This window comes from Dipodomys merriami, unplaced genomic scaffold, assembly GCF_024711535.1.
Source record: "Dipodomys merriami isolate MVZ:Mamm:240054 unplaced genomic scaffold, mDipMer1.0.p SCAF_29, whole genome shotgun sequence".
Lineage (NCBI taxonomy): Eukaryota > Metazoa > Chordata > Mammalia > Rodentia > Heteromyidae > Dipodomys > Dipodomys merriami.
In genome coordinates, this window is record NW_027204381.1 from 3,497,972 (window position 1) to 3,512,037 (window position 14,066).

Here is a 14,066-nt window from a genome sequence, read left to right on the forward strand (position 1 = left end):
GTCTAATACTGTTTTCAACTGTTCTCATTCACCCAGAATTGAAGAGTTAACCAGGATGAGAGATAATCAGTTTTAAAAACAAGAACAATCTCAGAAATTGTGATATTGGCCCATGCAAATCCTAGTTATATTGTCCTTACTGGGAATAGTTGGCAACTTTATTATATTAAAAACGTTTTAAGGGGTTATTTTGCTTATATTTAAATCAACACATATAAGTACCAGTCATGTTGTTAACCCAGAATATATTTATCCTAATTTAACAAAGAGAATGCTGTCTACATCTGAATCTATTCCATGTTTTGATATTAAAGTCAAGTCAAACTTTGAGGAGGTGGTAGATGGTTCAATATGTATGTTGAGAGTTCACAACAACAGATGAATATCAGAAATCAGCTGCACTGGGGAAACCCAGAGCCTGAACTGGGACCTGCCATATAACAGGCGGTCATTAAGGTTTGGGAGAACACATCTTGCCATGCTCTGGTGTCTCCCATGAGGAGCAGCTATGTTTTCCCAACCCCATATTCTGTATTTTATGATTCAGCACTAAATTATATATGTATGATTTAATATATATATATATCACATATGTATGTGTATATATACATATATATATATGTAGGTATATATGTAGGTATATGTTTAAGTGTATTATATACATATATAGTGTATATACATATATATATATAGTGTAGTGTAGTGTATGTGTGTGTGTGTGTGTGTGTGTGTGTGTGTGTGTGTGTGTGTGTGCATTTCATGTGTGTGATGGTCCTGGGGCTTGAACTCAGGATATAGACAATGTCCCTAGGATTTCTTTTCTCTTTTTTTTTCTTTTTCCTTGTTTGCTCAAACCTAGGTCTCCATTTCCAGCTTTTTGGTGATAAATTGGAGAAGAATTTCATGGACTGTTCTGCCCAGGCTGACTTCAGACCTCAGCTCTCAGTCTCCTGTGAGCTGTGATCCATCCAGTGCTCAACAAGATTACATATATACTTTTTCTTTTTGATTAATATTATGTTTAGTATTTAATTTATTTTTATTGTAAAGGAGAAGTACAGAAGGGTTGCAGTTATGTAAAGGTCAGGTAATGAATACATTTCTTTTTGAGCAGTGTCACCTCTTCCCTTGTTTTCTCCCAGTTTTTCCCTCCCAACCCTTCCTCTACAACTTACAAGTTGTATAGTTCATTTTTAACAAAGTGTCTAGTGAACTCACACAGTGAGACCAAAGGAGGATATTCTTAGGAAAGGATCACAAAGGCCTAATAGCTATGTGCATATGATCATAGAATATGATGTTCGTTGAAGTGAACTCCATGGAGACAAGATTTTTTTGCTATTTTACTTTTTGTTTTGCTTTTGTTTTTTCTCTTTTGTTACTGTTTTTATTTTTTACTTTTTGTCAGTCCTGGGGCTTGAACTCTGGGCCTGGGCCCTGTCCCTCAGCTCTTCAGCTCAAGGCCAGCACTCTACCACTTGAGCCACAGTGCCACTTCTGGTTTTCTGAGTGGTTTATTGGAGGTAACAGTCTCATGGTCTTTCCTGACCAGGCTGGCTTTGAACCATGATCCTCAGATCTCAGCCTCCTGAGTAGCTAGGATTACAGGCATGAGCCACATGCACCCGGCATTTTTAACGATTTAATTTTGCGTTTCTCCCAGTTCTTCTAATTGGGCTTTCAGGTTTTGTAAAAGTTAAGACTATAGCCTACATTTCCTTGTTTCTCTATATAACAAAAGACAGGAACAAAACTCTTTAAAAAGTTAACTCTTTTATCAATACCTAGTTATTCAAAACACTGGTACTTTATATATTTCTATATATCTCTATATAAAGTATATGAGAATATCATTTTAAATTATTATCTTTATTGTCAGAAATCTTTGTTGAAAAACTCTGGTAGAATACAATTTCAGAGTGAATATTGATGTTATGGTATGACATTGGTGAATTTTAAATGATGATTTGCCTGGAATATGGTCATAAATTATAATAAATTACTGTGGATTCATAACTAATCCATTATCTTAGCCCTATCCTTACCTGCCATCTAAAAGAGTACTTAAAGAGTGAACCATTTCATATCAACCCAAATACGTTGTTGTTGCTTTCTTCCTTTTCTACTTATCTTTGACTTTCTTCCTCTGACTTGGTTGTCTGGGCTCTTGATAATCTCAGAGAATAAATAGGAGAATAACCAGGAAATGTTATCATTGATTAATACCTTCACAACAGTTTCCTGGTATGAGTCCTAGATCACTCAGGTCACATCATTTACTCACATTTTTTTTATGGGATGTTGAGAGAGCCAAAGAGACCTTTCTATAATTGGTTTCCAAAATAAGCACAATGTTCTTGTAACTAAAACGGTAACATTTTATACTTGTGGTGAAGATGAATTTATACATGTAAACATCCATTTGTCTTTTCTCTTTGGGGTGCAGATATCTCCCCAGAAACAGGAGAAATTTTATGGAAGAGATTAAGCTTGTATGTTGTATTTAGTGTGAGCATTATCACTCTTATACATTACAGCAGAATGCATTACTGTAGTCTAGAAATGCAGCATTTATTATTATAGTAGTTATTTTCTTTTAGGTAAAATGGGTATTGAAATGAGAATTAGGTGACATGAATAGCCTCATGGACTTGTTAAATAGCTTATTTTAAACAGTTTAAATATTTAATACAAATAAAGAAAATGGAGATGTGTTCATTTTCTAGAGAGTAAATTCCCATTGGTAGATATTTATAAGCTATATATTAGCAAACTGAATTTTAAGGAGAGTTTTGTTCAATGTCAGTGATGAACCCTTTATACTTATTGAAAATGAATTTACTGTCTTGCTTTACTTTTAAAAACCTCTAAGTTAAAATTCATTCTTTTGTACCAGTATATTAATAATTTCATGCCTATCCTGTTTGTTCTCAGTTATTTAAGTCTGTCCTCATCCTACTTCAAGTTTATAATCATCTTGGATACTGGACTCATTTCCAAATTTATAAAAGCGTAATTTAGTGCCTATCTCATGAGCATTCAGTGAATAAATATTGTGAGTATTATTTCTGCTACTCTATTGTCATTGTTATAGAAGTATTTTGGTAGTTTCCAATATACTATTTCTCAAATAGTAGAGGATGCAGTAGATCAGTCAGGGTTTTATGAGCAGAGGAGCAGATTACATGTCAGGAATATTTTAAATAACAATATAATTTTAAAAGAACTAGATTAGGAAAGGGTAAAACATTTCCTGATATTCATAGGCTCATATATTGTTGCAGATCTTTTTATGTAAATGTATATGTATATACTTTTTATATATACTTTTATATATAATATTGCATATTATATATTTGAATATTTGTATAAAAGTAAGTCCCAATGTAAACTTTAGTGTTGTAAATAAAAGAAATATTCAGCTTTGAAAATTGAATGATTTGAAGTCAAATTTGATGCCCAGAATTATCCAAACATTTCAAATTTACAAATCTCCATTAAAATGGAAATTTGATAATTATTGATAACTATTTGAAATTTTATTCAGAGGATTAATGGTTCTAATATACCCAAATGTTCTTATATCATGACTTATTTACATAGAATACAAGCAAAAGATGTTACTTTTCATCAAAACTGATACATCTAAAGTTTAATTCATTAGGAACCTTTGAGAAGCATATATAAGGTTGCATTAAGATTTTTAAATCCAATGAGCTAATTTAAAAAAATATGTTTATCTATAAGGCAGTGATTTAAAAGATTAATAAAAACATGGCTTCATTCATGGTTTATTGATTTTTTTCTTTGAGATCATTCCTTTTCTGTTCAATAAATATGCACTTAATTTAACTATCCATTTACTCAAGTAAAAATTTTAGAAGTTGGAATATGTCCCAAAGAACATGTCCAATTTTTAGAAGAGTTTACCTTGTCCTATGCAGAAAGTTGAAGAACCAAGTGAAAGCCTACAAAAAAAGAATTATTATTTAAGATAGCACTGATCTCCTATAAAAAAAGATATCCTCATGCCAAAAGGATTGTGTTCTTGGCAGGAGAAAGAATGAAGATGAAGTTATTCAATGTTATGAGATAGTAGATTTCAGTTCAAAATAAGACAGAAATACACCCAAGACTTGTCCCAAAACACCAAGGCCACTCAGAAATGTGAGTACAGGTCACATTTGATATCAGGTGAACTGTCTTTTATCTGAAGGATTTTGTGACTTTTTTTAGACCAACTTTTATAGACTATACATCCTGAAAGTACTACTAGATGATGTTCAGGAATCCTATGTGACATATGCAAATGTTTTAAAAATATGCTAAGAATTTTGTGTGTTTTTCTAAAAACCAGTCATGAGTTTTTCCAAATCAAAATTTCTATATATTCATAGGTGCTTTTCTTATCGCTAGCTTTCCTCTGTATGTTTTCCATTTATTCCTTGCATTTGTCTTGAGTGCTTATTGAGATAACAAAGTAGTGGAAAAAGTCTGGCCATTTGGCCATTTCAGCACCTCTATTGTATATCAACCTTGAAACAAATGTACAAAAGACTTGGGAGGGTGAATATGAGAATGACTGTAAGGAAGAGGAACCCAGAAATGGTGAGACAAAGGTTGAACTACTTCAGTAGTGGTACTCACTAGACACTGTGTTGAAAATAAACTATATAGGTTGTGGGTGGGGATGGGAAAGAAAAACTGGGGGGGGGAGGGAAGGAGGGAAGGGGTGACATTGCCAAAAAGAAATGTACTCTTTACCTGACTTATGGAACTATAATGCCTTTGTACTTAACATTTACAGTAATTAAAAAAATAAAGAAGGAAGGATGGAAGGAGGGAGAAAGGGAGGGAGGGAGGGAGGAAAGAAAGAAAGGAAGAAAGAAAGAAAGGAAGGAAGAAAGAAAGAAAGGAAGAAAGAAAGAAAAAAAAGAAAGAAAGAAGGAAAGAAAGAAAGAAAGAAAGAAAGAAAGAAAGAAAGAAAGAAAGAAAGAAAGAAAGAAAGAAAGAAAGAAAGAAAGAAAGAAAGCAGGCAGGCAGGCAGGCAGGCAGGCAGGCAGGCAGGCAGGCAGGCAGGCAGGCAAGCGGAAGGTGAACCAATGGAGTCTGGACTGAAAGAAATGGCTCTCTTTAGAATGTGGGTGGGAGTGTCATGAGGAATCAAAACAAATTAGAGGTTAGAAAAGAGGACTCCCCACTGCGCGCACACACACACACACACACACACACACACACACACACACACACACACACACACACACACACACACACACACACACACACACACACACACACACACACACACACACACACACACACACACACACACAGAGTGGTCCTGGGCCTTGAACTCAGGGTCTGGGCTCTGTCCCTGAGCCTCTTTGTACTCAAGGCTAGTGCTCTACTACTTGAGTCACAGCACCAGTTCTGGGTTTTTCTGAGTAGTTTATGAAGATAAGAGTCTCACAGACTTTCCTGACTAGGCTGGCTTTGAACCTTGATCTTCAAAATTTAGCCTTCTTAGTAGCTAAGATTATAGGCATGAGCCACCAGCGCCTGGCTCTCAAAAGAGGACTTTTTGTTGTTGGTAGTTTTTAGGAATTCCTCAAGTGGCTTTGGATATTGTTTGGAATTAGAGTAACTTAAAACATGTCCTTGATCATAATGTAGTTTTAGCACTTGAAAACTGGTTTCCTGCTTTGAAACAATTCATCAGTGATTCATCTAAGTAATAAAGATCTAAGATCAGAGCATCTGTTTCTTTTTTAAGATTTTTTTATTGTAAAGATACTGTACAGAGGAGTTACAGTTACATGAGTAAAGTAATGAGTACATTACCTATCGAGCATTGTTACCCCCTCCTTTGTTTTCCCCCTACCTTCCCTCCCTACCTCCCCAACTCCTCCCCAGCCCCAAGTTGTAAAGTTCGTTTTCAACATAGTGTCTTGTACATCTCCTTGTTACAGTGGGTCAACCTGTATCCATGTTTCAACATTTTTTTATTTCCCTTCCCCTTTCCAAATTAGAAAGAATGTATGTACAGGAAGCAGTGTATATACAAATATGGTGTAAACAGGGGTTATACCATGAGGGAAGAACCTACAAAAGAAACCAAAAATCACATAGTACATTAAAAACAACAGCGACAAAGATATAACCTTCTTGTGTCCCTATCTTGGGATTCATTTCACTTAGCATCGTCTTATATGGGCATATGTACATAGCTTTTGACCTTTTCTGCTTGTCTGGTAAGAATATTCAAGACATATACTAGTTATTGCAAATAAGGGAAACCATGGGACCTATGTTTCTTTGGGTCTGGCTTACTTCACTTAATATAATTTTTTTCAAGTCTTTCCATTCCCTAACAAATGGTGCGGTATCATTCTTTCTGATGCAGGCATAGAATTCATATATATATACATATATTTTTATATATATCACATTTTCTTGATCCAGTCATCTACTGAGGGGCATCAGGGTTGGTTCCATATCTTGGTTATGAAATGCAAGTCAAAACAACATTGAGATTCCACTTCACCCCAGTTAGAATGGCTGTAATAAGAACTCTAATAACAACAGATGCTGGAGGGGATGTGGCCAAAAGGGAACCCTACTGCATTGTTAATTTACACTTGTTCAACCACTTTGGAAAGCAGTATGGAGGTTCCTCAAAAGACTACACATAGAGCTTCCTTACCACCCTGCAATCCCACTTTTGGGCATTAACCCGAACGATCACAAACAAGGCCCTACTAAAGCTACAAGCACAACTTTGTTTAACAACATTATTCACCAGAGCATCTTTTTCTTAACTTTGAATCTGGTTGTTTAGTAAAGTCTTGATGAGTTACTGTCCTGAAAGATTTTTTCCCCTGTTTCTGATGGTCTCAGGCACTTGACCATTTTTATTAGGTATTTTAACTGGGGGCTATAACTCATCATTTCGGTTCCCAGAATGGATCACATTTCTGAATGAGGCCTTATAGCTATTCCTATTATGAAGTTTTCAAATTGATTTTGCCAATGAACACTTTTGTATTAAGCATTAACTGAAATGTCAAAATAGGTGTGTGTCTGGGATTGCTGCTGCCCCACCTCCCACTCTCATAAAATCACTAAGCTACCAAAGGTTGCCATAATTTAAGAAAGTCTAATTCGCTGCTTGTTTTATAACTGTATTTTCTCTGAGTTCAGGAAACAGAATAACAATGGAGGAGAAAACTACTCTCAACTATGTCAAAAATGACCGTTAGGGAGGGGTTGTAGTGAGCATGATTATAGGAGAAAGAAAGAACTAAAATATGAGGAAATGAACCCTCATGCTGCCCCAAATAGATATTTGTAAGCATTAATCAGTTTGAGACTATAATTGCTCCGCCATTTTTCATACTTATCCCAAAGAAAATACAATCTGTGAAAATAGGCATATAAAATAAAACCTATTACCCGGGCATGGTGCACATGTTCGTAATCTTAGCACTCAGGAGACAGAGACAGGAAAATGAGTTTGAGGATGTCCTGGGTCACACAGCAAGATCCTTACTCAACTAACAAATAGGTTAGTGCTTTTGTAAAACTGTTTTCTATAGATGCCTTATAAAGTCTGCAGCAGTGGCTTTCATCATTTTGTTGCAAAATGGCGATTACTTGGACGGGCCTCCCTATAATCTTACAGGAGTCTGGCTTTCCTCCTTAAGGGGTATCTGGAAGCCCACCGGTTTCCAGAGCCTTCCCATTGAGGGTCAGTGATTTCTGAATGGGAGTGGATAAGGGACCCACAAGAGCCATCTGATTTACACACTGACCCATCTGAGAACTCAGCTGTTACAGATGTGTTTAATGATTACACTGCCAGTGAGTTCGTGTCTAATAATTTCCTGGGACCTGATGGTGACATATCTGTAATCCTGCTTCAGTGCTTTTTCCGTCCTGAATCCATGACTGAATGTTTAATCTTTTCTGCTACTTCCTTGTGCGAAGACTCTTCGTCCTCATTACTACTTAACATACCACACACTGGAACCTCTGCCTCGGGAAGGAAGGAAGTCTGTGTGCCAGTGGTGCCAATCACCAGCACATTTTTCTTCAAATCTATGGAACACTGATGTCTCCTGAGCATATCTAGCCCTAAGAGGATGTCCATGGGCTGCTCTTCAAGTATAGAGAAAGAACATTGTAAGAAATCGCCTTCTATTTGAATCTGAGCTAGATGAATGCGGCCCATAATCCTCTGTATGCCCACCCCCTTGGCAACTCCAGCCCAGCGTCGGTCCATCAGCCTTATGATGTTGCATCTCTCAGCACACGCCTGGCTCATGATGGTCATCTGAGCGCCCGAGTCCACAAATGCCTTCAGAGGGAGCCCGTTCACTTTGCAGTGGATGTAGAGCATCGCCACCTGTCCAAAGCTCTCGGGGGCCTCCTCCATGGCGATGGTCATGTTTTCTTCGATATTCTGCTGCCGAATCTCTTCTTCTATTTTGGCCTGAGCTTCCCGATCAAAGGGATCAGCCGTGTAGAGCCGAAGCCTCTCTTGCTCCCTCAAGGCTATCTCCCTCTGCTGCTCCCTCAAGACCCGAGCAAAGGTGTCCAGGTTGCCGCTGAGCAGAGCATCTGCCAGGACGGGGTTGCGCTCCTTCAGCAGGGACAGGTCATGGGGATTGGAGAGCAGCATGCTGCGAATCAAGGCAGGGCTGTTTAGACCTGAAGCGGAACCTACCTTCTCCCCAGACGCCAAGCCGTGGGACAGCTGGGCGGATGGCGCCCGCTGCCGGGCCGTGGAGGGCCCGGGTGTGGCAAGCCCACCGAACTCCATGTGATGATGATGATGATGGTGATGGTGGTGATTTGGAGCCCTTCCCAGAGGCCGGTGTCCCATATTATCCTTCTGAAGTAATACGACAACGTCTCCATCTTTGAGGCCATAGGAGCCCAGGGAGCAGTGGTCATCCACCAGGAGTCTCTCCAGGTAGATGATCTGGCTCTCTTCAGCAGGGACCCCAGACTCGATCTCACAGAGGACTCGGAAGTTGCAGAGCTCAAAGTCAGGGGCGACATGGAGGGAGAAAGTTCGCTCAGAGAGGTCCCTCCGTACGCAGTACACCGTGATCAGCATGACACGGGCCCAGGAAAGCCAGGTGGGCCGGGAGCATGGGTGTGGTTCACTGGCTGACTGGGCTGGTTGCTCCTGATAGCCTGGCTGTTCCTTCCCCACGGGGTTATGTCCTGCAGGGTTGATCTCAGAGGGCCTTAGCTGCTCACCAGTCCCGAGGCTTTCTCCCAGCCTCAGTGCCAGCCACAGGGCACATGGAACTTGGAGGTCATAGGCTCTTTTTTATGTGTGCTGTTGGAACTTAGAAGGTTGTTCCCATGAAAACAGACTGTTAGATTCCAAGGCAAGCCATTCAAGACCCACTTGACACCAGATCTGAAAAATATCATTCAAGTCCTCCTCAACAACATGTCAAAATTCATTTTGTTCATTTTGGGGCTGTATGCTGTGTACTTTTACTTATTCATGAAACAAGAAGAGCTTATATCCACCATGACAAGTGCTATGCTAGGTTCTTATTAGGAAAGATTTGTTGAACTTGATGCCAGCCCTTGGGGATCTCACATTCTGTGAAAGGATAAACGTGTATATAGAACAAGCACAATGCTGAAGCTAAGTACATGTACAGACCCTGTTTGATAAGATACTTCTCCAAAGAGGAGAACAGTTGTGCAATGGAGGATGAATTTTTCTGGATGAGCAGTGGTGAGACTCATTCAGGCAAATGGAGTTGTGTATTCAAAGACAACCTTTCTAGACAAGGCCAGAAAGATGAAATGTTCAATGCAATAGGAAACACTTGCATGTGGATTTTAGTTGTGGTGTAGAAAGAAGAAGAAAGCTATTTGAATCCATTTATAAAATGTCACTTAGGAATCTAAGGAGTTTATGTATGGTGAGTAAGAATTTAAGAAACAGGAAGACGAGGGTTGGGGGAAGAAAGGAAAGGGGGAAATGAGAAAGGAAGAGAAATGGAAGAGATTTCGGGCAGGTACTTGTTTTGGCTTTAATTTTCATTTAACTAACTTAAAGGGAAATCCTTAAGTTCCCATTATTTTTCCTATATTTCATAAAGTGATTGCTCTGGACAGAGCCCACAGCCCCTGGCTCACTGACTCCTCCCAGATGTGAACCAAAAAGATAGTCATGAACCAAGAGATCAACAATGTTCTCTGCCAGAACCTCCTCCATAATTAGAGGGGCTTTCATTGTGGATTAGGTTTAGTGTTTTGGAAGGGCTGCACATTTGCCTAGAAGAGGATAGGATACGGCATCTGTCTACAGTTATTCTGACTCCTGCTTCTCATGTGTCTTTCTCAAATGAAAAATTATGTCTCACTTACTGCTTTAATTATCACCTGGTTGCCATATCCCCATTATTTTTGTTAGAAATGTTATCTGAATTCCAAGTACATGTGAAGCATGTGCTGGGTTCTAGGGATTCAGACATGACTAAGGTTAAATGCAGTCTGTGCTGTTAAAAGTGCTATGATCTGTTAAAAGTATGTGCACACGCACACGCACACACAAATACACACATTGGGGAGATTTTTTAACTGCACCACACTAGCAGGCTGCACAGCATGGGAGAAATTAGAAGGTGGGAAGGGTTGTGGGGCAGTAAAAAGCTTCCAGAAAGAACTGGACTTAGAATGTAACGTGGAGTTTGCCATGTCTGAGTGTGGTGGTGTTTTAGAAACAAAAGCTCAAGATGGTTAAAGCTTGGAAAGGCCAGTTTGTAATACTGAAGGTTTTATTTAAAATGGGGGATGTGGCCCAGAATTTTCCTATAGACAAGCAATAATTATTTCAAGCTATTTTCACTAGTTACAGAGATATAAATCATTCTTTGGTTGAACAATTAAGTCATATAGTTGTTTCTGTGGTTCTTAGCATCCTAGTCATCATTTCCTCAGAGATCAATAATTGTTTCTCCTGTGATGTCAGACATCACACTCAAACTACTCTGCTAAAGAACAGCTGGGAACCCAGTATTTCTCTCTCTAATTTTCCAAGGAGTTTTGCACAGTTTGTTCCTAAAACCACATTAAGTTAGGGAGATAATACTAGGGTTTTTGTTTTGTTGTTTCACTATGAGATGAAATTATTTTTGTGGCATAAGCTTTTTCTCTGGCAAACCAAAAATTGAGGGCTTTTATTAAGAAAAATAAGCGTCTCTTTTCCATATTCCTATTGCCTGAATACTGAACATAATCAAACTTCATGTGATACTTTTTATCTTTCTATAATTATTTGTCTATTTTTGTGGTAGTTTATGTTTATGTCCTTTTTACTATTTTACTTGTTTTTTTGTTTTTTTTTGAGTCCGGTCGTGGGGCCTGAACTCTGGGCCTGGGCGCTGTCCCTCAGCTCTTCAGCTCAAGGCTAGCGCTCTACCACTTGAGCCACAGCGCCACTTCTGGCTTTTTTCTTTTTGCTTATGTGGTGCTGAGGAATCAAACCCAGGGCCTCTGGCATGCAAGGCAAGCGCTCTACCACTGAGCCACCTTCCCAGCCCTTTACTTGTTTTTTTACTATGAGCACATGCTGGAAATCAAAACGCCTCAGGATCTGGTCAATTTATTCTCATCACTCTATAAATCATAGTATAGCAGAACTGTCAGGAATCCTTCAGACCCTGTGATCAAGCTATCCACCCAGGCCTTCAACCTCTGTTGAAAAACAGCTAGAGTCTGAAAAGACAGACAGTCTCCTGGGGCTGTTCCGTACTTCTGTTTTGTGTATTGTTTGATTCTTTCATTTCCTCAACACTGCTAGTATTTCAAATGCCACAAGTATAATTCATAAATATAATTCTCTTAACTCACAATTTTAATTGAGCACTTACCTGAGGCTGTAATAGACCAGGGGATCATTGGTAGCACCTACAAATATTGCTTAAATAAGCATTGTGTTAGGCCGTTAATCCCTATAGCACAGGAAATTGATGAAAGGGGGTTAGGAATGGTCTGGGTGGGTTAATCTAGGTAACTGAAGGTTGTGGAAAGTTCTCTTGAGGAGTTCTTTAAATATATTCCCAGACTTTCCCTCCTGGGTAAGTGCAATATGAGAACATAATTGAATCTTTCTTTGATAAGTGAGATTCCTGGAAGTCTCAGGGCTATCACTTAGAAAATCGATTCTCATTGTATAGCCTAAATACCCAGAAAATAGAAGAGTTGGCAGTGATTTCACACTAGCTAAGTAAGTAACTCTAAAGTTATTTTGTGGAGTAAACCTTCAGTAATACCTTTTATAATTTATCTCATTCTAAAAACTTAATGTAACAATAAAAAAGAATAAGATCATTGCTGATCCCACTTAGAGTCAGTTGGTATTTAAAATGCTGCCTATTGCTTTATGAAACAATAAATTTGGAATTTATTTTGTGAAAAACATGTAAATAAATATCATTATGAAATATATTCAATAATTACATGTTAGGCATAGATATTTTTGTTGCCCTGTTGAGATTCTTTCCTTTAAATATGGTTTCATGTCACTTTTCAAGTGTGATCAATACTTACTATACAATTAAGCTATCACTTGAGATTTTCAGAATTTTTCAAATTGTACTTTTAGGTTAAACAAGTATTTCCCATGTTTATTTCTTTATAGTCATAAAATAAGTGGTGCCACAGCATTCATAAATGAGTATGTACTTCAATATAGTTGTTTAATTGATACATTAAATTAATGGATATATTAAAAATGAAAAGGCTTGTTATCATCAGACTTTGAAGTTTAAACACCCTAGTAACACTAGCAAAATAAATATATAAATATATGTATATAATTGAGCTGAGAATTTAGTTCATATTGGTCTGCTATGTTTATTTCCAATGATTGAAATACAGCAACATTTTGTAGGGTCCTGAATTGAAATGTGGGTAGCTTTTTCTCAGTACACTGTCACTGTTTTAGCAAAATGAAGATTTCCTAACTGTGCCCTTCCATCGTAGCTTCTGCTATTCTCCAACCTGTGGGAACATTTTAATGGAAAATAGAAAGAGGCTCTAGCTGGTATCCTTACAAATCTTTTTGGATACTCAATATGAATGTAAATATTTACTGGATGTCATATGTTAATTTAAAGTGTTAAGGGTGCTACATATTCTCAATGATATAATAGAATAGTCTCTTAAAGCAATCAGTTTTCATGTTGTCCACAAACCTCACCTTCTGTTACATTAGGGCATGGAGAAATGGCATGCATCTGCCCCAAACAGGAAGGGCCCTGTGCCTCCAGCCGTGGACCTCTGCTTCAATAGGTAGTGTATGGTAATATATGGAAATACATCATCTTTGTTTTCATTTCATGGCAGGACTGAGGTAAATTGAAAGATCTCAAATAAACAAAAAAAGCTCATTATACCACAAGAACATGGTCATTTGGATATTTCAGGAATTATAAGCATGATAGATGATATTTTTACAACTGTCTCATAAAAGATAAAATTTCCAGATTGTTGTTTATATAGCTTTCTCTATTCTAAATAGCATCTGAGTTAACTGATTGTTGTGGTAATTAGTGTGGCTTTAGCCCATCTGTCTATAGAATTTAATTATATTCCAACCGTGAAAATGAAAAACAAAGCCTGATAAACAAAAGTTTCATTTTTTAGATCATAATTAAAAGATGAGTTAATTCACCTTCTATTTTTCTCAGAAAAATTAAATGTAGTAGTCTACATATCAAGAGAATGCTTAGACCATCCAACTTACACGGGTCCACAGCGTTTCCTTTATGTGATTAGAATGGCTGTAGAAAGTTTTTGTGGATTGTCTCTGTTCTTGGAGATGTAGAACTCTCTTACTAGATGTAGAACTCTCTTACCCATCTATGTTCCATTATCCTTTCCATTCCACTTAGGAATATTCTGTTTCACCCAGCTCAGAACATGTGCTTAACCAATGACAGGCTCTTGTTTACTTTAGATTGGTAAAAATCATTCACTGAAGCTTATTCATTGACGTCTCTCTTTGAAGCCCCCCGAGTAAAAGAACT

General features: G+C 37.9%; 2 protein-coding genes across 4 annotated transcripts in view; one reads left to right on the forward strand and one right to left on the reverse strand.

The window, feature by feature from the left end:
- LOC138838829 (platelet-derived growth factor D) overlaps nucleotides 1-14,066 on the forward strand; it is a 165,191-nt gene that overhangs the window by 68,256 nt on the left and 82,869 nt on the right. The gene's annotated exons all lie outside the window — the stretch shown is intronic.
- Nucleotides 7,836-13,865, reverse strand: LOC138838748 (protein DDI1 homolog 1-like). Its single transcript, XM_070038081.1, has 2 exons — nucleotides 13,784-13,865; nucleotides 7,836-9,433 (listed from the first exon to the last, which is right to left on the reverse strand). The coding sequence occupies exon 2, from the start codon at nucleotides 9,119-9,121 to the stop codon at nucleotides 7,919-7,921; it is 1,203 nt and encodes a 400-aa protein (XP_069894182.1). The 5' UTR covers nucleotides 9,122-9,433; nucleotides 13,784-13,865; the 3' UTR covers nucleotides 7,836-7,918.